Consider the following 23,214-nt stretch of genomic DNA (forward strand, 5'->3'; position numbering starts at 1 on the left):
GCTTTATTTCTGTTAAATAGATCATGACACGGTGTAATACGTCATGTGTTGTTGTTCATCTGAGGTTGTATTTACCTAATTTTTAGACCTGCTAAGGAACAGATGATTTTTATTACGTCCTGATATGTAAAATCATACAATTCCAAGAGGGTGTACTTTCTTTTTCACACGACTGTATATGTTGTAGATCAACCCAGTCTATTGATATGCTCAGCAAATCTGAAGCATTCCATTTAAACTATTTCCCTTCATTTAATAATATCTTTTATTACCCATGATGTCAGACACAGTCTTGTAATGATCTTAATATATCTCATAATTCTTGAGGACAGGTATTCTGTATTTTGCAGTGGACATTAACGATTCTTTCCCAAAGTCTAACGCAAGATTTCTGTGCTACAAATAGCAGTAGAAACATTTGTTTTGAAATGATCCCTTTCTGCAAGCCTGTATTGAACAATAATTTTTCAAAACCTGAAAAGCAAAGCAGGTTTTGCCTAGTCAACTTTTCTAATAAAAAAATGATAATATCAAAATAGTTCTGTAATAGTCTTTCTACAGCTGCTCAGCATTTCAAGTTATTAAAGTGGTATGTGTGCATTCTTAAATTAATCCAGGTATGAGAGAGACGAGCATGGATTCCAGCAAACTGAATGAAAATATTCAACCTAGGGTTGCTAAAAATCAATTTTTTAAACTGGAAAATGTTTTTAATTATTATTTTTAGTTTAAATTAGATTTTGATTTTTTTAAAAAGAATTAGTTAAAAAAGAGCCTAGGTCAAAGATATCATCATGAATAATTACACAACTTCTAATTATATTGGAATCCAGTAGTTTATGAAGAGGGATCTAACCTGATCAGTCCTATTCTGCACTGCAGGTTGTGTACAGAAGTGTATGCTCTCCCTCTCAAGTCCTTGTCTCTCTAAGTGCAAAGACAGAGAAAGTAAATGAATAGAGAATTTGGGGACATGGAATAGATCTGAACAAAAAGGAGGAGTCTTGATATAAATGCAAGAGATAGGAGAGAGAAATAAAAAGTGAAACCAATAGTCAACTGAACATATTCATGCAGTCCTGACTCCTGAGGAAACTTCTACTGTATATATATCCTCCATTTAGAAGGGAAATACCTAGCATGGCAGCAGCAGGCTGTACAAAGAGAACCCATTTGGGAATATTTTGTTAATGTACCTTTGGTGGTTGAAATTGCCTAAATTTTCTTTTTTAAGAACTTTTACTTCCGTTTAAAACTGAAATAGTTAACCATTCAAAAAAATTCATGTGTGCTTTTTTGACTGGGTTCACACAACAAGCTAACCCATGATGGGATGTTTTCTTGAACAATCCATGATGGGTGAATGTGTTGTCTGTGAGCTGTGTTTCCTACCCAGAGTGGCTTGTTTCCCCCCAAACAACCCATCTGTAGAACCCATGGTCTGTTTTGCCTATGGTGGGTTAGCATGTCATCTGTTGTGTCAGCTTGGTTTATGGAAATTGCCTATAGAGGTGCTTGGCAAGAGTGGCCAAAATGCTGTGCTCCTCTGTTTCTCTTGAACAATCCCTGAGCAAACTTGTTTTCCTACTACATTCAGCTGTGTTTCTGTCTCCAAATCAGCTCTGCGCAGTTCCCAAGCAGTTTCACGTGTGGATAAATCCTCACTTTTCCATGAAAATGCGAAGTCCTGCAATAATCTTGTAGTGCATGTGGTGGCTCCTCTTAATAGGAAGCTATATGTTAAAGTTCATTACATTTTTTTCAAACTTTCAAGGAGTAAGAGCTCCCCGCCCTTGTTGTTGGACATGTGCAGAGAAAGGGGACCTGGAAAGGGGTTGAAAATCTGCAAAGCAAGCTGGGATACCTGCCTGACTGGGCAGGATTACTGCATGAGGAGTAGGGGCCAGGGGAGGAAGAAACCCACTGAGCTGCGTAGCGTGTTTGTCAGATCATCTGATGGGAACACAGTAGGTTGTTTGCCAAACAACCTATTCTGCATAGCTTTTCACCCACCATGGGTTAATTAGCGTGATGTGTGAACAGGCCCATTGTGACTATCAAGTAGAGCTATTACCAAGTAATTTCTAGAAGGGGTCTGAAGTCCTACTGTGACCAGTTTGCAAGACATTTTGCAGATAAAATCACTTGCATCCGCTCTGACTTGGGTGACATGTTTATTTCAGAATATGCCTCTGTGGTCATAAGGGCACTGTCTAACCACCTTTGGATGGCTTTCAGCTTGTGTGGCCTGAGGATATGAGCAGGTTATTGGAGAGAAGGCATCTTTATCTTTCATTAGAAGGTGTCTGGTTTAATCTTATAGATGTTGCATTACCATTTTAATTTTGATGGTGTATTTGTTCTGAAATGTTTCTCACAGATTTTGGTGACTGTTCTTTGCTTCACTTGTTCACCAGCCTCTGCCTTTATCCTATGCTTTGTATAAGCATTTGTATGCTCTGCCAGAGGGGAGAGAAAGCTAATGCAGCAGTAAGAAACCTGCTTTTTCTTCAAAAACTACTCTGAGCCTGGGTTCGGATGACACACTACTCAGTGGTTGATTAAATAGTCCACGGGGGATTAAGTAGTCCACTGTTGACTATTATTGTGTCTGTCGAGCATTTTTCACACAATGGTTGGTTATTTCCCAGAAATAACCAACGCAAATAATCAACGATGTGCAGAGTTGATGATCTGCACAACCATTGATTATTGTGTTGTGTGGCGGGCTCCGTTAACTATTTCATGTGCTTACAGAGTTGCGAGGCAAGAGCAGCAAAAACACCTGCAGCTCTTGTCCAGCGGGGCTCTGTAGGCGTGTATCATTCATCCCAGGAAGCGCGTGGGGAACCACCAATCATGCAGCTCCCCCACGTTTCCCGGGAAGTGGAATTCCATGACAATTTGAATGTCCCGAGAAACTGTCAGTTAGTTCTTCGTATGTTTCTACTGCAAGCAGACTTTTCTGGATTAACTACAGTTCTGCTTAGGTACTTTGGGGCACTGATGTTGCATTTGATTTTTTTAAAGCCTCTTGCTGTACATGCTATTGGATGACATTTAGCATATCTGCAGCAGCAGTGTTTTAGCAATGTTATGCTAGTTGAGATTACTTCTGTACCTTTTGGAAAATACATTGTATTCCTTGCTAAATGAGTTAATTCTGAACTAACATCCAGTCTGTTTTTTGTTGTTGTTAGTGAAGGGCATGATGTGAGTGTAAATTGGGGTTATTGGTCACCTGTCATTAATTTTGAGTTTACTTGGTAAGAGTAGGGGTCCAGTTGCTCTTTCCATCGTTTAATATGTGACAAGAGCAGGAGGGAAACTACTTTCTTCTTTCTTTTCCCATCCAATGTTAACCATGTTGGTCTTTAAAACTAACACTGTCACACTTTTTAAGATGTAAAAAATTAGATAATGCAGATACTCTGCTTCATTCTTCATATATGATAGTACAGAATTTATTAGCCATTACTCATATTATCAACATCTGTTGCCACTAATGCATGAGTTGCAACAAGTTGATTGCTTGGATTTATTTTCTAATGAGAACTTCACATAGTGGAAAGCAGGAAAGGGTCAGTTCCCACAGTGCTTGCTGTGTTTCTGTTTCTGAGGGTTGGAGGGGAGGTATGGCATAGTTAATCTCTTGATATACTGAGGTAAAGTCACTTTAGGTTGTGCCAACATAGGGTAGCTGGATTGGTTGTCAAGTTTAAGAGGATTTTTATCTAATTCCTTAACTTTGTCAGAATACTGTGGCCTGAGGTCAGAATGGGTAGAAGAGTGGGAATGAAGAGAGCTTTCTCGCCTTCTCCTGAGTTGTGCTTCAGTGACAGCAGGCATCTGTTCCACCACTGGGAAGGCCCTCTCCCTTGTTGCCATCCTCCGAGCTTCCCTTAAGATAAGGAGAGCTTCAGTTAAGTATTTCTGCCTCTCTGAACTGTTGGTTTTTAAAGCAATAGCTGTAGTGAGACAAAAATTACTGCAAACTGAAACAAGGAGAGACTCCTGCCTAACCTCATGCCAGACGTCTGGAAAAAAAAATCAAAACCTAAAAAGAAAAGTCACTGCTCCCAAGCCTAAACTTGGGAGCTACTGATTATGGAAGGCAGAGCCAAGACTGAGTTCTGTTCCTCCCCTTCAAGGTGGATACAAGTCAGATCTGATTTGCCCTGCCTTCCATGGAAGTGGGAGCCGATCCTTTCCTGCCTGCTCCACTCCCCTCTGAACAAGAATGCTTGTTTCTATTATTATTATTTATTTATTTATTTATTTATATGGCACCATCAATGTACATGGTGCTGTACAGAGTAAAACAGTAAATCTCAAGACCCTGCCGCATAGGCTTACAATCTAATAAAATCATAGTAAAGCAATAAGGAGGGGAAGAGAATGTAAACAGGCACTGGGTAGGGTAAACAGGCACAGGGCAGGGTAAAACTAACAGTATAAAGTCCAGTGGAGCTTCCTTCTGCAAGTTCTGCTGACCTGACCTGTTCCAGAAATAATTGGGGTTATGTTTAGAACTGTTTTAGACCAACTCTGTTGTGCTAGCAGAGGTTCTGCTAGTGCAGTCAGGCTTAGATACTGCCGGTGTCTGTACAAATTAATTAGTAGTTAGGACAAGAAAGAGGTTTGATCGAAACTTATTTCAGTATACAAAGGTGAACAAGTTTAATCTTTCTATTTGTATATGCTGGTTTGAATTTTCTGAAAATTACATTTTGTGTAGAATCTGGAGAGCCCCAACTTCATAAAACTGTTGGAGTCTTTTCCTGCAGTTAAAATGCTTCTTAGGTTGCTCTTCTAGAATTAGAATCCCTTCTCCTTACATGAACAATTTAACCTATATGTACTGGTATTCTATAGTTCTCCCTTTTTCTAATGCTTAAGTGTTAAGTAGAACGCATCCCAGATAAACAGAAAGTTATAGAGCAGTGCATGTAATGGGTGGTTATAATGCTCTGGTCAGAATAGAATCTTCAGGGGTGCACGCATCATAAGTAGTAATAAATGGACATTTATGTTCAGTTAGTGTTTAACTAGCATTTCATTTTTTGAGCTGTAGTCTGTTCAGATTTGCACAAGTTCATACTTGTCCCTCTGTCAATAACTTAACTGCTTTCCAGAAAATTATCCTACTTCCACTTTACTTGCTATTATGTAGTGTAAGAAAATGAATGGTAATAGCAGTTTGGTCCTGAAGAGGAGTGAGCTGTCCAGCATTCAAGGACCTGGGTTTAGTGCAGGGTAGACTGATTTGATTTAAATCAAGGAGCTAAGCAAATTTGAGATTGCCAAAGAATAACACCTGATTTAAAATCAGGTTTTCAATTTATATTTTAGGAAATTCCTGAAAAATAAGGCTTGCAAAAATTATTAAAACATCCACAACTAAATTAACCTTTAGACTGGGTGGAGCATATACTTATTTATTTATTTATTTATGGATTTTTATGCCGCCGTTCAGCCAAAAAAGGCTCTCACGGCGGCTTACAAAAGTATTTCTTGACAGTCCCTGCCCACAGGCTTACAATCTAAAAGACATGACACAAAAGGAAAGGGGATTGGGAGGGAGGAGGAGGAGGAGGGGGGGGAAAAGGAAAGCAAATTCAGGCACTACAATCTTAAACTACTTAAACAGTAGTTTCCTAAATAATTATCAATATAATGCTTACAAAATCTACTCTTTTCTAATTTGTGCCGAATTGCATGGAAATACTAACAAATTTAATTATTTGCACCACAAAATGAAAATGCAATATGCATTGCTATTTGCTTCTCTATTTACATGCACAAAGATACGAAGCAAATCTATTTTCTTGCAGACTAGTGCCCATCAGTTTCCAGAATGGTGAGCTATATTAGTTAATGGGCTAAATACTTGAGAGAAGCAGTAAATGTTCAGATTGTTGACTGGTAGATACAATAGTGAGAAAAAGTTTGTGAACCCCTTAGGATTGTCACATATTTCCAACCTAAAATGTTATTAATCCTAAAGGAAAAACCTGACTAAACAAATACACAAAGATGGTCTTTCTCAATATTTATTTATCCACAACTGATTCAACATTCAATATCCATGTGTGAAAACATATGTGAACCTTTAGATTTAGTACCTGGTTTCACTCTCTTGAGCAGTAATTATTTTAAGTAAGCATTTCCTGTAACTGTTGGTCACTCACATCAGTTTTGAGGAATTTTTGGCTCATTCCTCCTTACAGAACTGTTTTAACTCAGTGACATTTGAGGGCTTCCTTTCCCGAACAGCTCGCTTCAACGTTTTGATGAGTTTAGGTCCAGACTTTGATTAGGCCGTTCTAAAAGACAGATTTTTTTCGGCAGCCATTCTTTTGTTAGACATGCTTATATGTTTAGGATCATTGACCCACTTTTGGTTCAACTTCAGCTCATGGACAGATCGCCTGACATTCTTCTCTAGAATCTTCTGATACATTGCAGAATTCATAGTTGTGTCAAAGATGGCAAGTTGTTATTTATTTATTTATTTATTTATTTATTACATTTTTATACCGCCCAATAGCCGAAGCTCTCTGGGCGGTTCACAAAAATTAGTTGTTCAGGTCTTGAGGTTGCGAAGTTGACCCAAATCATCACATTCCCACCACCATGCTTGATGGTTGGGATGGGGTTCTTTTGTTCAAACTCAGTGTTTGTTTTTTGCCAAACATAACTTTTCTCATTGAGGCCAAAAGGTTATTTTTGACCTGAATGATGCACTGCTTTGTTCTTGGAAAGATTTTGGTAGGATGACCTCTCCTGCATACAGTGACTGTGGTCTTGCACCTTCTCATTTGTAAACTATTTGTCTGACAGTGGATTGGTGAAGCCCCAAATCCTTAGAAATGGTTTTATAACCATTTCTACACTGACAAGCAGAAATGACTGCTTTTCTGAAGTCCTCAGTGATGTCTTCTGATTGTGGCATGAGGTGTTTCTGCACAACCACATGGTGAAGACCAAACTCACAAAGTTTCTGTTCCTTTTATGGGGGGGGGCAACTTCACCCCTGAAGATCTACCTAATTAATTAAACACCTGATTCTAATTATTCTCTTTAACTGAGCTGATGCAACCAGGAGTTCACTTACTTTTGCACATACCCTGACTCTTAAGTACTCATTGCCTAATTTATGCATCATTTTATTTCACGAGACACAAAATTCGTTAATATAAACCTCTTGGATATTTAAAAAAGTAATGGTTTGATTCAAGAAAGCTCTCATGGTAAAAGTGGAATTTCCATAATTATTAGGATTTACTAACATTTTCTCAACACTGTAATGAATATTTTCGACTTACACGTAACAGAGTAGGCAGAATCATAAAACGGGAGTATGAGATTACTCAGTGTTACTAGATGGTTGTGGTTTACGACAGTGGTTCCCAATTGGTGGTCCGCGTAACCCACCCAGGGGGTCCGTGGCACCATTCACCTATTAGCTCTGCAAGGTCCGCATTTTAATAAAAGAAAATGCGCTGTCTCCCGCGCTCTGTTTGCTTCGACGGTGACGTCATGCGCGAAAGCACCCGTGTGATTTAGCGATTAGCTTCAGAGATTACTTCCCTTTACTTAATCCTGAAAACTCATGTAGAAGGAATCGTTTTGAATGTGGTGATGTACAACTAACAACTCTATCTGCGGAAGAGCAAGTTGCACTTGTTGATGTGACTTGTGATGGTTCATTGAAATCATTTTTCAAAGAATATAGACTGGACCAATTCTGGGTGAAGGTTTTTCCTGATTATAAGAAGTTAGGTGAAAAAACTTTGAAACATCTAGTTCCCTTTTATTCCACATATCTTTGTGAACAAACATTTTCGACATTTTGTTATATGAAGAACAAGCACAGAAATCGGCTCAATGTTGATCCAGATTTGAGATTAAAAGTAGGAGATATTGAACTGGATGTGGAAGGGATTGTTCGGGACAAAAAGAGGCATGATTTCTCCCATCACATTTAGGTTTAGTAGCTGCTAGACATGTCATAATTTGTTCAGTTGTAAACTAGACATTAATAAAATAAAATTTGTCTTTATATTCCTAACTAAATCATTGTCATTTTTGTGTGGTACTATCACAAATTTTATGGTCTGTTTTTTAGTATCCCTAAAATCCTTTGCTTATTAGGGGCTACCCCTTATTTTCTCCAAAAAATTGCTTCGCACGGGTAACTACCATAGAGATAACAAAATTTTCAAAAGTAGGGGGTCCATGGCTTGGCATTTGAAAAACAATGGGTCCAATTAGTACTTAGCTAATTGGGAACCACTGGTTTACGAAACAGATTGTGGAGCCAGGTGCAGGGGTCTATCTAGCCTTAATGATGATTTGACAGTCCCTGTTCCGTATCTAAACCATAATAGTAAATACATGATCTATATTGGCTATACTTATAATGGCTAATTTCTCATAGTTTGTTCTTTACATAGAAAAGCAGTCTTTGAACTCAGTTGTTTGATACAGTGTGCCTATATCCTTTAAATATGGACAAGAGATTGAGGTGTCAGATTATGTGCTTGTTTCACTGGCTCTTAGATGCAGATTTCAGTGTGTGCAATGGGGCTGGTGGAAGCAGGCTTTCCTGCCCCCTCTTCACCACAGCAGCCCTAAAAATGCTGCGCAGTATTGGCGAACTCTACTGAATGGTGTAGGTTCTGATGGGGGGAATCCCCCCAAAACTTGGCAGAGGTATCTCCTGGGTGCTGGAGCTCCTAAATCTGGATCTAACCCATAGTTTCTGAACAGGTGTTAGCTGTCACTTGTTTTTAAGATGCACTAAAACCATTATTGAAATCCTGTTTTCAAAGCCTGGTTAAGAACACACCCAGGTTAAGATTAATTACGGTTTAATTTGGTGCATCAGCCATCATGAGTAACCGTGATCGGAAGTGTTGAATCTTCACTGGTCATGGGTTATTGTGTGTTTAGATCAGGGGTGGGCAATTTGTGGCCCTCCAGATTCTTTGGTGTACAACTTCCATCAGCATAACCAAATAGTCAAAGATGATGGGAGTTGTAGGCCAAAACATCAGGAAGGCCACAAGTTGCCCACCTCTGGTTTAGATGGTCATGGATTTAAAGAGATTTGATAGTGTAAGCTTTGCTTTGATGTGTGGTTGTTTAGTTTTTCAGGGTAGATTTGATTTAAACCACGATTTAAATCACTACTTAGAAAAACTCGATTTAATCATGTGACTCCCCCCCCCCCAAAAGTGCACTCTTCATCGCTATATTTTACACAACTCAGAGTTACCAAAAACTCATTCTTGCTGGTATAATCTTAATATTTACAACCAGATGAGGGTTTCATTTTTAGAATAGCAACTCTTCAGATCAGTTTTACAGTTATATTAAAAAAAATACTGATTTGGTTATACTATTAGAAACACATCATAGATAGATAATTATGAAATTATTGCGAGGTGAACTATCTCCAGTTTAATAGGTTAATCTTTCATATTTGGACAACTTTTCTGCCGTACTTTATTGGAAAGAGAAAAATAATCTTACAGAAACCCCTGGAAGAGTAGAACATTGTGAATGGATGAATGGAATTCATTTACCAAAAAATTTAAACAGCCTCATGCTACATAATTAAAAACTAATCCTTATTTCATGATGAATAACCTTTGGACTATAATGTATCTTAAATAGAAAACTATCTTTAGATAGATTTTTCCTCAAAAAGCATTTTTTTTAAAAAAAATCCAATTTAAAAAAAAAATCAATTTTAATTAAAAAAACAGACTTTTTTATTTTTTTAAAAAAAATCATTGATTTTTATCCATCCTGGTTTTTATTTTTAAAATGGGTTGTCTTCAAAAGAGATACTTGTAGAATTGAAATTGAGGGTGGAATCCTATGCAGAAGGCTGTAAGCCTCCAAATGTGAGGTTTATGGTCATCCAAAGCAAAGCAGGAGGTGTGGCAGAGGCGATCTTTGCCTCTGTACTCCTCCTGCTCTGTGTTTTCACTAGATGGGCTTTTTCTCCCATCTAGTTGAGGCGTCAGGGAAGGAGGCTGGGGAAGCCTGGGAATACAGTGCAAGCTGTCCCTTCCCTGCCCACCAGCATGCCCCTTTCCCTTCCCCCGAAGTTGCCGGCATGGTTTTCTCCTTGCTGGCTGTCGGGGAGGGGAGCTCAGAATCCTGGGTCCATGTCGGAGTGGTCTCGGATCCAGGAATCTGACCTATCCTGTGCCCCCCTAGACTTTGATCCCCAGGATTGCTGTCTAAATTCCGAAACATGATTACTATTTTTAAACTTTTTTTGTTTGCTTTAAAGTACAACAGTCACCAAGAAATGTTCTGGTGTCAGATTTCTTTTTCCCAGGAAAAAAAAATGTTGTAAAGTTTACATTAATACCAGTCATTGTGCCTTTTATAAATGATAGGAAAAGTTTGATAAGTTTAGAAATGCTGAGATGGCAAGTGAATATCTTGGTAGTTTTGGTAAAAGAGAGACACAGACAAAGCAATATACTCTTTTGCTGGTAGCAATATGGGCCTCTTAAATAGAAGGACCAAACTTAACTTTCAGATATTATACAGCTCTTACTGCTATCTTATGTCATAGTCTATTAGATTTTGGGAAAGGATGGTCAGTCCCAGTCCCTGGCAACTCCGGCAGTCCCAGACCCTGGCAACTCCGGCAGTCCCTGGCAAAGATGTGGGGAGTTGTAGGACTTTTCTTCACTGACGCAAATGCTGTGCACTATGTGGCGGCTTCTCTGTAAAATGGCCACCGGAACCTCGGAATTCTGAGGATGAATCTTGCACAGCCCTATTGGAAAGGAAGTTTGGAATTCTCTGTGTTTAGTCTTTTTGGGTCTTCTTTGTCATGGCTACTTGAGCTAAGTCTCGTAAATGTCTCAGACCTACCCCTTGCTCTAGCAAAAATGCAGACTTGTGGATTCAGCTTGTTATATTGGAGGAAAAGCAGGTTATGCATCAGATATTAAATTCTAGTGCTACTAGTCTGCAGTGCTGTTTGTCTCTTTTCTGGTTGTTACCTATCTGTCTATTCATGTGTTTTATAGATCCCATCTATGAAACCCCTGAGTCTTGGCCTCAGTTCTGAAAGGACATGTGAACAACAGGCATCTACGATGTTTGTCTTTGGTAGTTATGGGCTGCTTGCATTGGCTGCCTATATGTTTCTAAGCCCAATTCAGGGTGCTGGTTTTAACTTATAAAGCCTTACACAGCTTTGGACCACAATACTTGATGGAATGCCTCTCTCGACATGAACCTACCCATACTCTATGCTCAGTATCTAAGGCCCTCCTCTGGGTGCCTTTTCCGAGGGAAACTCAGAGGATGGCAACAAGGGAGAGGGTCTTCTCAGTGGTTCCCCCCCCCCCATTATGGAATGATCTCCCTGATGAGGGCTCCTGGAGCCAACATTGTTAACTTTTCGGCGCCAGGTCAAGACTTTTCTTTCCCCCCAGGGATTTAACAGCATATGATGAGTTTTTAATTGACCCCAGATCTATATTTAGGCCTGGTTGAATATATATTTATAAGGCTTTATAAGTTAAAACCAGCACCATGAATATATTTTAAATATATATTGTCCTTGCATGTTGTCTGTTTTAAATTTTGTATATTGATTTTTAATGTTCAGTGTTTTAATCTTTGTAAAATGCCCAGAGATCTTTGGCTATGGGATGGAATATTATAATGATGATGATGGGGCTAGCTCTGGCCCATGGGCCTATTGCTTAGCTAATTTAGATGATTGGTAACGTTAACATCTCTTAATATATGCAAGTGCGAAAAATATAAAAAAGTTGAAACTAAAAGCCACCAGCATCGTAGTAAACAAAAAGAAGTTTCTATTATCTATGCTTAGGAAAAGTATGTAGAACTCAGCATTATCCTGCAGAAACATTATCCTGAGAATTGAAAAATAAGCGTCTGATCCCTATATATATCTAAGTATTAGCAATTGATGTGAATATTCATTACACTTTGAACTCTTCAGTAGTATAATTGGTCATAATAGTTGTAGATGGACATAAGTAGCTATCCATATTTTCTAGATTTACATCCTACTTTATCCCAGTCAATAATATAACATTGAAAATAACAGAACTAAGCTTAAATTATGCTGTTGTCAGAATCAGTATCTGAAAGATTCATCATTTCCTCTATTAATGAAGTTGAGTGATCTAGTGCCTGCAAGGGGGAAAGGGGCTAAAGGAACCAGGCATTTGGCATTGTGTGGCTCTATCAGTTTAGTTTCTGGTTGAGAGACTATATGTTGGGTGAATTAAGAAAAAAATGGGAAAATGGGAAACAGGTTGAAAGTAATTGAGACCTGGAATATTAGATGTTTTTGAGAGGAAAATGGGTGGGGAGAAAGGAAAATTGTTTGTTCATGCTACTAATAGTTTAGGGTTCTGAGGGATGTATGCTATGAGGTTAAAAAAACCCATTTTATGTGGGGATGTTTCATGAAGAAGTAAAGAAAAACTGACACCTCCGTTTTGGACTAGAAGCCAAATCTTAACCCTATGGCACAGTTAGTAGGTCTGAGCCTTAGTCTGAGGCTCAGGGTCTGAGCCTTAGCAGTTGTAGGTTCAAGGGTCAAAGAGTTACAAGGTGCTTAGCACAAACAGGGATCAGGCAAAAGTCCAGCTCATGGGCAGCACAGCAGACAAGGGGCAGGCGTAAAGAGAGTCAGATTCAGTCCAGAAATACTCATGCCAGGAATCGGTCAAGGAAGCAATCTAGAGTCAAGGCAAGGGAAGCTGGGTTCAGGAATCATAGAATCATAGAATAGCAGAGTTGGAAGGGGCCTACAAAGCCATCGAGTCCAACCCCCTGCTCAATGCAGGAATACACCCTAAAGCATCCCTGACAGATGGTTGTCCAGCTGCCTCTTGAATGCCTCTAGTGTGGGAGCGCCCACAACCTCTCTAGGGAACTGATTCCACCGTCGCACTGCTTAACAGTTAGGAAGTTTTTCCTGATGTCCAGCCAGAATCTGGCTTCCTTTAACTTGAACCCGTTATTCCGTGTCCTGCACTCTGGGAGGATCGAGAAGAGATCCTGGCCCTCCTCTGTGTGACAACCTTTTAAGTATTTGAAGAGTGCTATCATGTCTCCCCTCAATCTTCTCTTCTCCAGGCTAAACATGCCCAGTTCTTTCAGTCTCTCTTTATAGGGCTTTGTTTCTAGACCTCTGATCATCCTGGTTGCCCTCTTCTGAACATGCTCCAGCTTGTCTGCGTCCTTCTTGAATTGTGGAGCCCAGAACTGGACACAATACTCTAGATGAGGCCTAACCAGGGCCGAATAGTGAGGAACCAGTACCTCACGTGATTTGGAAGCTATACTTCTATTAATGCAGCCCAAAATAGCATTTGCCTTTCTTGCAGCCATATCGCACTGTTGGCTCATATTCAGCTTGTGATCTACAACAATTCCAAGATCTTTCTTGTTTGTAGTATTGCTGAGCCAAGTGTCCCCCATCTTGTAACTGTGCATTTGGTTTCTATTCCCTAAATGTAGAACTGGGCATTTATCCCTATTAAATTTCATTCTGTTGTTTTCAGCCCAGCACTCCAGCCTATCAAGATCACTTTGAAGTTTGTTTCTGTCTTCCAGGGTATTAGCTATCCCACCCAATTTTGTGTCATCTGCAAATTTGATCAGCATTCCCTGCACCTCCTCGTCCAAATCATTAATAAAAATGTTGAAGAGCACTGGGCCCAGGACTGAGCCCTGCGGCACCCCACTCGTTGCCTCTCCCCAGTTTGAGAAGGTTCCATTGATAAGTACTCTTTGAGTCCGATTCTGTAGCCAGCTGTGGATCCACCTAATAGTTGTTCCATCTAGCCCACTTTTAGCTAGTTTGTTAATCAGAATGTCATGTGGTACTTTGTCAAAAGCTTTGCTGAAGTCAAGATATATGACATCCACAGCATTCCCACAGTCCACAAGGGAGGTTATCCTATCAAAAAATGAGATCAAATTAGTCTGACAGGATTTGTTCCTGACAAATCCATGTTGGCTTCTAGTAATCACTGCATTGATTTCAAGGTGTTTACAGATTGACTTCTTTATAATCTGCTCCAGAATTTTCCCAGGGATGGATGTCAGACTGACTGGTCTGTAGTTCCCAGGTTCCTCCTTTTTGAAGATAGGGACAACGTTAGCCCTCCTCCAGTCGTCCGGCACCTCACCCGTCTTCCATGATTTTGCAAAGATAATAGACAAAGGTTCTGAGAGTTCTTCTGCTAGCTCCTTCATTACTCTTGGATGCAGTTCATCGGGCCCTGGAGATTTAAACTCATTCAGGGAAATTAGGTGTTCTTTGACCATTTGTTTATCAATCTCAAACTGCAATCCTGCCCCCTCAACTTCTGCTTCACTTTTTCCAGGGGGGTCATAGACCCGCTTTTGGGAGAAGACCGAGGCAAAGTAGGAATTGAGCATTTCAGCCTTTTCTTTGTCGTCTGTTATCAATTTGCCATCCTCATTAAGCAGTTGAACCACCATTTCTTTCCTCTGTCTTTTACTACTCACGTATCTGAAGAAAGCCTTTTTATTGCTTTTAGCATCCCTCGCTAATCTCAGCTCATTCACAGCTTTAGCCTTCCTGACGCCATTTCGGCACTTCTGCGCCACTTGTCTGTACTCTTCTTTTGTAGCCTGGCCTTCCTTCCACTTCCTATATGTATCCCTTTTTGTTTTCAGGTCATCTCTAAGCTTTTTGTGGAGCCACATTGGTTTCCTCTGTTGTCTTCTATCTTTTCTCCTTGTTGGAATTGTTTGTAACTGTGCCTTTAAAATTTCATTTTTTAAATACTCCCACCCATCCTGCACTCCTTTTCTCATTAGGCTCCCTTGCCACGGGACCTTACTTATTATAGTTCTGAGTTTATTAAAATCAGCTTTCCTAAAATCCAGAGTACGTGTATGGCTATGCTCGACTTTTGTCTCCTTCATAATCAAGAATTCAAGTATGACGTGGTCACTTTCCCCCAGAGTTCCCGTGACTGCCACTTTATCCACTAAGTCATCCCTATTGGTCAATAACAAGTCAAGGATTGCCGACCCTCTAGTTCCTTCCACCACTTTCTGTAGGAGAAAGTTATCACCCATACATGTCAGGAATTTCTTGGAAGGGCCGCTTTTGGCAGTAATGGCCTCCCAACAGATATCAGGGTAATTGAAGTCCCCCATCACTACTACATCACACTTCCTTGAAACACTGGCAATTTGTTTCTCAAAAGTTTTGTCCTCGTCTTCTCCTTGATTGGGTGGTCGGTAGTAGACTCCGATTATCATATTCTTTTTATTCCTAGCCCCATTTATTTTAATCCAGACGCTCTCGACGGGGCTCCCAGTCTCATCCGCCTGTATTTCTGTGCAGGGATAGGTATTTTTAACATATAGTGCAACTCCACCTCCCTTTCTATTTCTTCTGTTCTTTTTGAACAAGTTATATCCTTCAATTGCTATATTCCAGTCATGGGAGTCATCCCACCAAGTTTCAGTTATACCTATCAAGTCGTATTTGCCTTCATGTAATAAGAGTTCAGGTTCATTCTGTTTGTTTCCCATGCTCTGGGCATTAGTATATAGACATCGAAGACCATGTGTTTTATAGTCTGGCTTTGTTCCTACCTTGTTGCAGACACTATTTGGGGACACTGTTGGAGCTGTTCTCTGTACTGTGGTGCATTGGCCTTCATCATTGTTGCCTCAAAATTTACGTCTCCCACCCCCGTAAGATTCAGGAAGGTCTGGTCAACATGAGTTCCATCAACTCTCTTAGACTTACACTGATGTTTTTTATGCAGAAGCTATTAGAGCCACACCCAAGCCTCAGCAGTGAACTGTTGGTGACTGCAGCTGAAAAGGAGCTTGTGAGCAAGTCTCCTATGTGCAAGTAGACCTTTTCTCACAGGGAGCCCTTTGGCTCAGTCTAGCACTCTTTTGGAGTTCTTGTCTTTTCAGGCAGCGTCTCCTCCCCTGAAGGCTTGGCAATTTCTCTGCTTCCACCTCTTGAGGCAGAGTACTTGTCCTCTACTGATGATGTCCTCATGATAGTGTGCCTGATTTGAAACTAGCTTCTCAACTAGTTTCACTTACTAGTTTGTTCATGGACTGTGTGCCTGTTTGATGCAGAAGATGAAGGAATGGCTGGACTAAATACCTTAAAAAATGTTGGAATATAGAACGTCTGCAGATATTTGGTGTGGGTGTGGGAACTGGGAGCCTTCCAAATTCATTGCTCCTGTCAAAAGGTTTATACCTTCTGCATCAAACAAAACAAAGTGAGTGAAAGTAGATAATCAACAAACAAACTTAAGCTGAATTGGGCTGCTGTTTCAAGGATATATATTTTTATTCTTGTATAAGTTATTTTTTCATTTCCCCAAATTTCCAATTTTTACATTTCTGGCGAAGGGTGGAGGAGCATTGTGCCCTGTTCCCTGGCCGTTTCTGCTTTTATATCTCAGGGGCAAGTACAAATTTGATACAATTGCGGTTCAATAAGTGAGTGACACCCAAGCATCTTTATAGGCTATTAATTATGCTATCATAGGTTTAGGTTCCTGTAAAATCTATATGAAGAGGTGCTTGAATTCTCACAGCCCAACATTATGAAGTCTGTGCACACTTTCATTGAGGTGTATTGGTATACTGGCCTTTACAGTGAAGTAAACTTAATATCCTATAGGTTTGATCCACATTTAGGTGTGTGCAACTGGGCTAGTGGAAGCAAACTTCCCAGCCCCTTCTTCCCCAGGGCAGCTCCCCATGGCAGGGGATCCTTGTGAGTTGTGTGGTGTGTGGAGAAAGCTGTGGTGCAGAGGGAAAGGGGAATCCTTGAAAATAGGGTTGAGGCACTTTCCATGAGCCCTTCTGTCCATGGAAAGTATATCTTGGATCCAATCCTATATTTAGATCGCTAGATGTTATAATGTGTTAACTTTAGATTTTTGTAGCGATTAGAGTCTCTTGACTTATGTGCATACCAAATTTCAACTTTCTGAATGGTATAGAAATAGCTTAACCATTTTGGAGTACGCTTAGTATGTCCCCATTTTGACAGATGTGTTCAAATGTGGCCCTTTCTGAGTTGCCTGATCCTTAGGGCTTCTTGGACTTGTAATTTAGCTTCCAAGATTTTGTGGAATTACCATCACAATACCTTGGTTATATGTTGGGACTCCTCCCATTTTGAGAGAGGGAAAGACTCTTGTCCTATTTTCACTTTTTTATAGTAATTGAGGTTGACTGGATTATGAATATTTATTTATTTACTTACAATATTTATATATTCCTCATACAAAAGATTTTGGAGCAGTAAGGGGAACCACCATTTTAAATATTACTATTTTAAAAAGAAGAAAGTTCTGATGAAACCAGAGTTCTGTTAAAACTGCAACCGGTCTGAAACAACATTTTCAGGAGGCACCGGAAGTTTTGTGAACCGCCCAGGGAGCTTCGGCTGTTGGGCGGTATAAAAATGCAATAATAATAATAATAATAATAATAATAATACTTTGGCACTTGCCTCACTTCCAAAGGCAAGGAATTCCATAGGAAGGGGGCAACCACAGTGAAGGCTTTTCTCCTGGGGACTTCAATCGGGCCACAGATCCATGTTGGAACCACCAGGAACATGCTAGGAATATACCACATTGTGGTATATACACAGTGCAAATAGCCTGTTTTAGAATCCTCTGAAGTAAGTAACCTGATGTGAAGCATTGGTGACTTACAGTGCAATCCTATGCATGTCTACTCAGAAATAAGTCCTATTGAGTTCAGTGCGATTTATTCGCAGATAAATACATAGAATTGCAGCCTTAAGTGGATTTGAAATCATTCAATCCAGATTTATGTTGAGTAATATTTTTTTGCTTGCATCTCTCATAGAAGTTTGCAGTTTATATTAGGTACTCTACCTTTCACTGTGTTTACAGTCAACTTCACAAACTAATCCTACTTTCCTTGAAAGTTACTCATGGTTGTGTTAGTTCAGTGAAGAAAATTTATGCAGAACCAATACAGATCAGGATTATGATTATAGGCTAAATCTGACAATGTGTGAACAGACTTCTTTCCACACAACAAGACTTTTCTCTCCTCTCATTCACCTGCTTGCACTCTTGAGGATTGCCTGGCCCTTGGAGCAGATTTGTGGGAGGGGATGCAGGGAGAAGGGGAAATCTGTTCTGCCAGTGGTTTCCCCTCCTGTGGTGATACGGCACAGCTGAATCTAAGCCTATGTTTTGGCCTGTGATTTACTTCAAAATGTATTAAGAATATTTAATTTGTACATGAAAATTAATGCAAACTTTCAATTGTATTTTCTAGGGACCAGTTACTCTCCACAAGAAAATTCTCATAACCACAGTGCTCTTCATAGCTCAAATTCACACTCTTCTAATCCTAGCAATAATCCAAGCAAAACTTCTGATGCAGTAAGTATTGATGTGAATTTACCCAACTCCCTTTTGCCTAACCATAACAATGTATAGGCAGTGCTTTTCCTTTTCCAGAAATCAGACGTTAAAATTTTGCATAATTTGACTTAATAGAAATCAGTAGAAGGTGAAATCAGTGGACTGTTCATACTGTGTTCTGGGGAATTTCTGTTCAGAGTAATCTTAGAATTTGAGTTCTATGCAAGTGGTATTGCAGGAAGTTGCTGTCTTGCATTTTGTTTTGAACTTATTATTGGAGATTGGGGGAACTTTGTAATTTTCGCAGATACGGTGGGAAGTTCAGCCTATGTCCAATAGAACGTGCCTAAGAAACCTAAGGGAAGAATAGATAGTTGTACAGTTGCAGATAATTAGAGCCTCTGTATGGTAACATTAACATGGGTTTGGGGTGCTCACACCCACACCCACACCCACCATTTTGTCCCTTAGCTTGCTTGGTTTGAATTTTTAACTTTGTGACAATCCTAGATTTTTTCCCCAGAACCTTGATTCAATCTAATTCGAAAAAAAGTTTGGGTTGTCCCCAGATTCATTTGAACTAGGGTTTAAAGCTGAGTAAATGGGATAGGGCTATGGCAGGCACTAAATGAAAACTGATTAGTTTATATCTTTTTCAATGTTCAATTTCACATTAGTAATATAATACATGCATTGTGCTATCATCATCATCTATTTCTTACCCGCCTCTCCACCTGGATCAAGGCTGGGAACAACAATGAATATAAAACACATTAAAAACTGATTAAAAACATAACAAACATGATTAAAACATGCTTAAAAACATCCTCAACCGAATTTCTGCTGAAAATAGTATTTTCAGTGAAATATACCTTAAAGTCCAATATTGGGAAGATGTTATTTGTATAATGTATTGAATTGATTCGATCCTTGTTCTCCCCCCCCCCTCCCCCAAGTCCTATGATTCTGCAGATGATTGGTCTGAGCACATTAGTTCTTCCGGCAAAAAGTACTACTATAATTGCCGAACAGAAGTTTCACAGTGGGAAAAACCAAAAGAATGGCTTGAAAGGTAAGCACTGAATATGATAGGTGCCCTTCAGATATTTTGGACTTCAACTCAGCCCTATCAGTCCTAACCAGCATGGCCAATGGTTAGGAATATTGGGGATTGTAATTCAAAACATCTTCGGGGTGGGGGGGCACCAGGTTGGGAAAGGTTGGTGTAATGCGGTGTGGTGCACTTGATAACATTTTTCACTGTTTGCTTTTTCCACTTTAGAGAGCAGAGACAAAAAGAAGCAAGCAAAATGTCTGTCAACAGTTTCCCAAAAGACAGAGATTACAGAAGAGAGGTGATGCAGGCAACTGCTGCTAGTGGTTTTGCTAGTGGAAGTATGTATGTTTTAATACAATAAAATCTTTTGTGTTCCCTTGTCATTTTCAATGTGTTTTTATGTTGAATGAATTTTATAAATGTCAGGTTTTATTTGTGTATATGTTTTAAATTTATTATTACATTTCTAGCCTGACTGTTTTCCTCTTACAAGGAACCCAAGGTGGCTTACATGATCCTCCTCATCTCCATTTTATCCTCACAACAACCAATCCTTGGTTTAATCATGTCCAATTCTTGTATATATCCTGAAATAGTTACTGGGATTTATTTAATTAATATGTATTGCGTGATATCTGGAATATTCTGTTGTCCTTCTTAGTTTTTGCTTTTTGAATACCATCAAAGCCAGAGATCTTACAGATGCAGCAGATATTATTCTTTGTTTGCCAAACACCTCTTAGATAAAGCATCATAAGCTGCTTTTAACACCTGAAAGTTTAAGCATCAGCATCAGATGAAATATGAGATTGCTTTGCAGCAAAGTAAATAAATGCTGGCTAGTGTGTTGAAGTTTTTTGCCTGGGTTGAGACCCAGACTTGTGTTGTGTATTTGGTTTTAATTATTCATTTTAAGGAAGTGCCAATTCAGGAATTATGATAGAATATTGCCTGTTCCATTTTTTGTGGGGGTGAAGGGTCCAGTACAATTGCAGTATTATATGTATTAAAGCACGTGGAAGGTTAAAGTTACATACCTATCCACACTTTCCTCAGAGTAAGTCCCACCTAATTTCATGTAGACATGCATAGGGTAGCACTGTAAATCTTTTAAAAATCATTCCTGTGTATGCCTTTATTGCATTGCTGTTATCATCATAGTAGTAACAGGGCACATTATGTTTGAATAGAAATAATACTGAAGTTGAAGTACTTAGTTCTGAGGTCTGTTGTTGGATTTCTAACTCGGCGATGTCAAGAAACGTACCATCCGAAACCTGTGGTATTTGCCAGGACATTTCATTTTGAAAGCATCGCAACAGCGACGTATTTTTTTAAAAATTATTTAAAAGTGTCATTATTTGTAATTGGAACTAGAGTAGAAAACATCTAGTAAATACAAATGTTGGCTGTTTACTTGGTCAGTATTAGTGCTCTAACTTGGTCTTTTCTGTTTCTCATTGCAACATTGTGAATGATAAACAAAAGTGGAAGAGAAGCATTCCAGTGATGCTGCTAATATGCTCCCACAGAATATTTTGTCTCAGACAAGCAGACACAATGACAGAGACTACAGACTGCCAAGAACAGAGACTCACAGTAGTTCAACTCCAGTACAACATCCCATCAAAGCAGTGGTTCACCCTTCTTCTACCCCAAGTTCTGTTCCTCCTAGTCCATTTTCTCTACAATCTGATCACCAGCCAAAGAAATCGTTTGATGCAAATGGAGCATCTTCCTTATCAAAACTGCCTACACCCACCTCTTCCATCCCTTCACAGAAGACAGAGAGAAAAAGTTTGTCAGGTAAATAACATTTTTACATTTGTTCTTTCATGCTGTTGGATCAGCTGGCTAGAACATGTAACTTTTAGAACAATTGCCTGCCCTGACCAGAATCCTGGAAGTCTATATCAGGTAGGCAACCTGTGGCCCTTCAAGTGATGAACCACAACTCCCATATTCCTGACCATTGGCAGTGCTATCTAGGGATGATGGGATATGGAGTCCAACAACAACTGGAGGGCCAAAGGTTGGCCACCCCTGAACTATATTAACCAAGCTCAAAATGTAGATGATCAGCTTTCTTCGTTGTTATCCAGAGATGTCTTGTTGAGTGAAAAGGTACTTTCCTTGGTGTGCAAGGCAGCCCTGCTGAATTCTCCTGATTTCCCCATTCTGCTACCCCTTGTATCCCATCACATGCTGTTCCAGAGTGTTCTTTGAACCTCAGTGGCTTTTGGAGGTGTGGGATGGGGCGGACCCAGGAAAGCCCAGTTATGCAAGTGGAGTTCCGTTCATCTATCTTTAGATCGAATCCAATTTTATTTTGAGTCCTTTATAAATTTTATTTGCTACATTGAGATGGTATTTTCAGTAAATCACTCAGTTTCTTAAATTGTAAAAGTATGCTTAAGCATGGAATTGTTTTAAGTCTTTCCAGGGCAACATAATAGACATGACTGATTTGTTTGGTAACTTCATGATTAGTATTCAAACATGGCACCTCAGAAGCCACTGTGTAAAATGAAATGAGCAAGAAATAATTGGAGTGATTCATAGCACACAGAAAGTTTAGACAAAAGAACAAGAGAGCTTGACATTCAATATTGCAGCTTAGAATACCATGTGCAGATCTTGTTGCCTCTTCTCAAGGAAATCATGATGAATGGAGATCATATAGAAAAGAACTAAATAATCAAGGGGTTGAAACATGTTATTTTAGAGGTATAGCAGGTTGGGGTGCTTTACTTTTAGAAAAAGATGGCAATAGGAAGACTAAGGCCTTAGCTAGACCAGCGTTTATCCCGGGGTGAACCCCAGGATCGTCCCTGTGTGTCCAGATGATGCACAGGGGATCCTGGGATCAGGGAGGGATCATCCCTCCCTGGCCCCGGGATATAGCCCTACACTTTTGGCCCGCTTTTTCCATGGTCTCAGGCTGAGCCTGAGACCGCGGAGTGTGTGGCCCATTTCTGCGGGTTTACCCGGCTCCACGCAATTACTCACGTGGAGCTGGGAGCTGCGCCCATCGGGGGTGGGGGGCGAGTGGGCTAATGACTTCATTTTTTAAAAAAAAAGCCTTCCCTTTGTGCATGAGCGTTCGTGCGCTCCATCTTCTTTAAAAATTAAAAAATGGCAGGCGCGACACCTCTCTTCCTGAGGTCGCCGCACCTTATGTGTAAACGAGGGTGAGATCTCGCGTTAATCGCAATCCTCCTCCATCCAGGATTATCCGGTAGGTCTAGCTAAGGGCTAAGATGGACAGCTACAGCTACAAAGTTATGATATGGAGACATTGAATGAAATTATTACTCCCTCCCACTTTCTTTTCTTTCTTTTCCCCCCAAAATAATAAAGCTTGGAGTTTGTGAATGAAAGGTATAAGCAGTAAAATGCTTAGTTCGCTTAGATAACTTCCATAATGCCCTTCTCTAGGTGCTGCTACCTTGTGAGCTTAGATGGGAGGCTACTGAAAGGAGGACTTTGTTACTGGTGTCCCTCATATTCTGAAACTCTCTTCCTAGGCACATGCATTTATTTATTTCATTTCCATGCCATACAATAGCTGAAGCTCTCTGGGCGTTCAGCAAAAAATAAAATAAAAAAAATGAATGCAGCAATTCCCAAATGTGATTAGTTTTTCCTAAGGTATTAGGAATTTAAGAACATAAGTACATAAGAGCAATGCTGCAT

General features: G+C 39.7%; 1 protein-coding gene across 3 annotated transcripts in view; it reads left to right on the forward strand.

Annotated features, from left to right (window-relative positions):
- The window catches only part of WAC (WW domain containing adaptor with coiled-coil), a 62,467-nt gene that overhangs the window by 14,442 nt on the left and 24,811 nt on the right, over positions 1-23,214 (forward strand). For all 3 annotated transcript variants that reach the window (XM_063125119.1, XM_063125129.1, XM_063125110.1), the window contains exons 4-7: positions 18,373-18,479; positions 19,418-19,533; positions 19,744-19,856; positions 21,007-21,324. In XM_063125119.1, the coding sequence (XP_062981189.1) occupies positions 18,373-18,479; positions 19,418-19,533; positions 19,744-19,856; positions 21,007-21,324 (654 nt within the window). The remainder of the gene's footprint in view (positions 1-18,372; positions 18,480-19,417; positions 19,534-19,743; positions 19,857-21,006; positions 21,325-23,214) is intronic.

The sequence above is a fragment of the Elgaria multicarinata genome, chromosome 1 (assembly GCF_023053635.1).
Source record: "Elgaria multicarinata webbii isolate HBS135686 ecotype San Diego chromosome 1, rElgMul1.1.pri, whole genome shotgun sequence".
Lineage (NCBI taxonomy): Eukaryota > Metazoa > Chordata > Lepidosauria > Squamata > Anguidae > Elgaria > Elgaria multicarinata.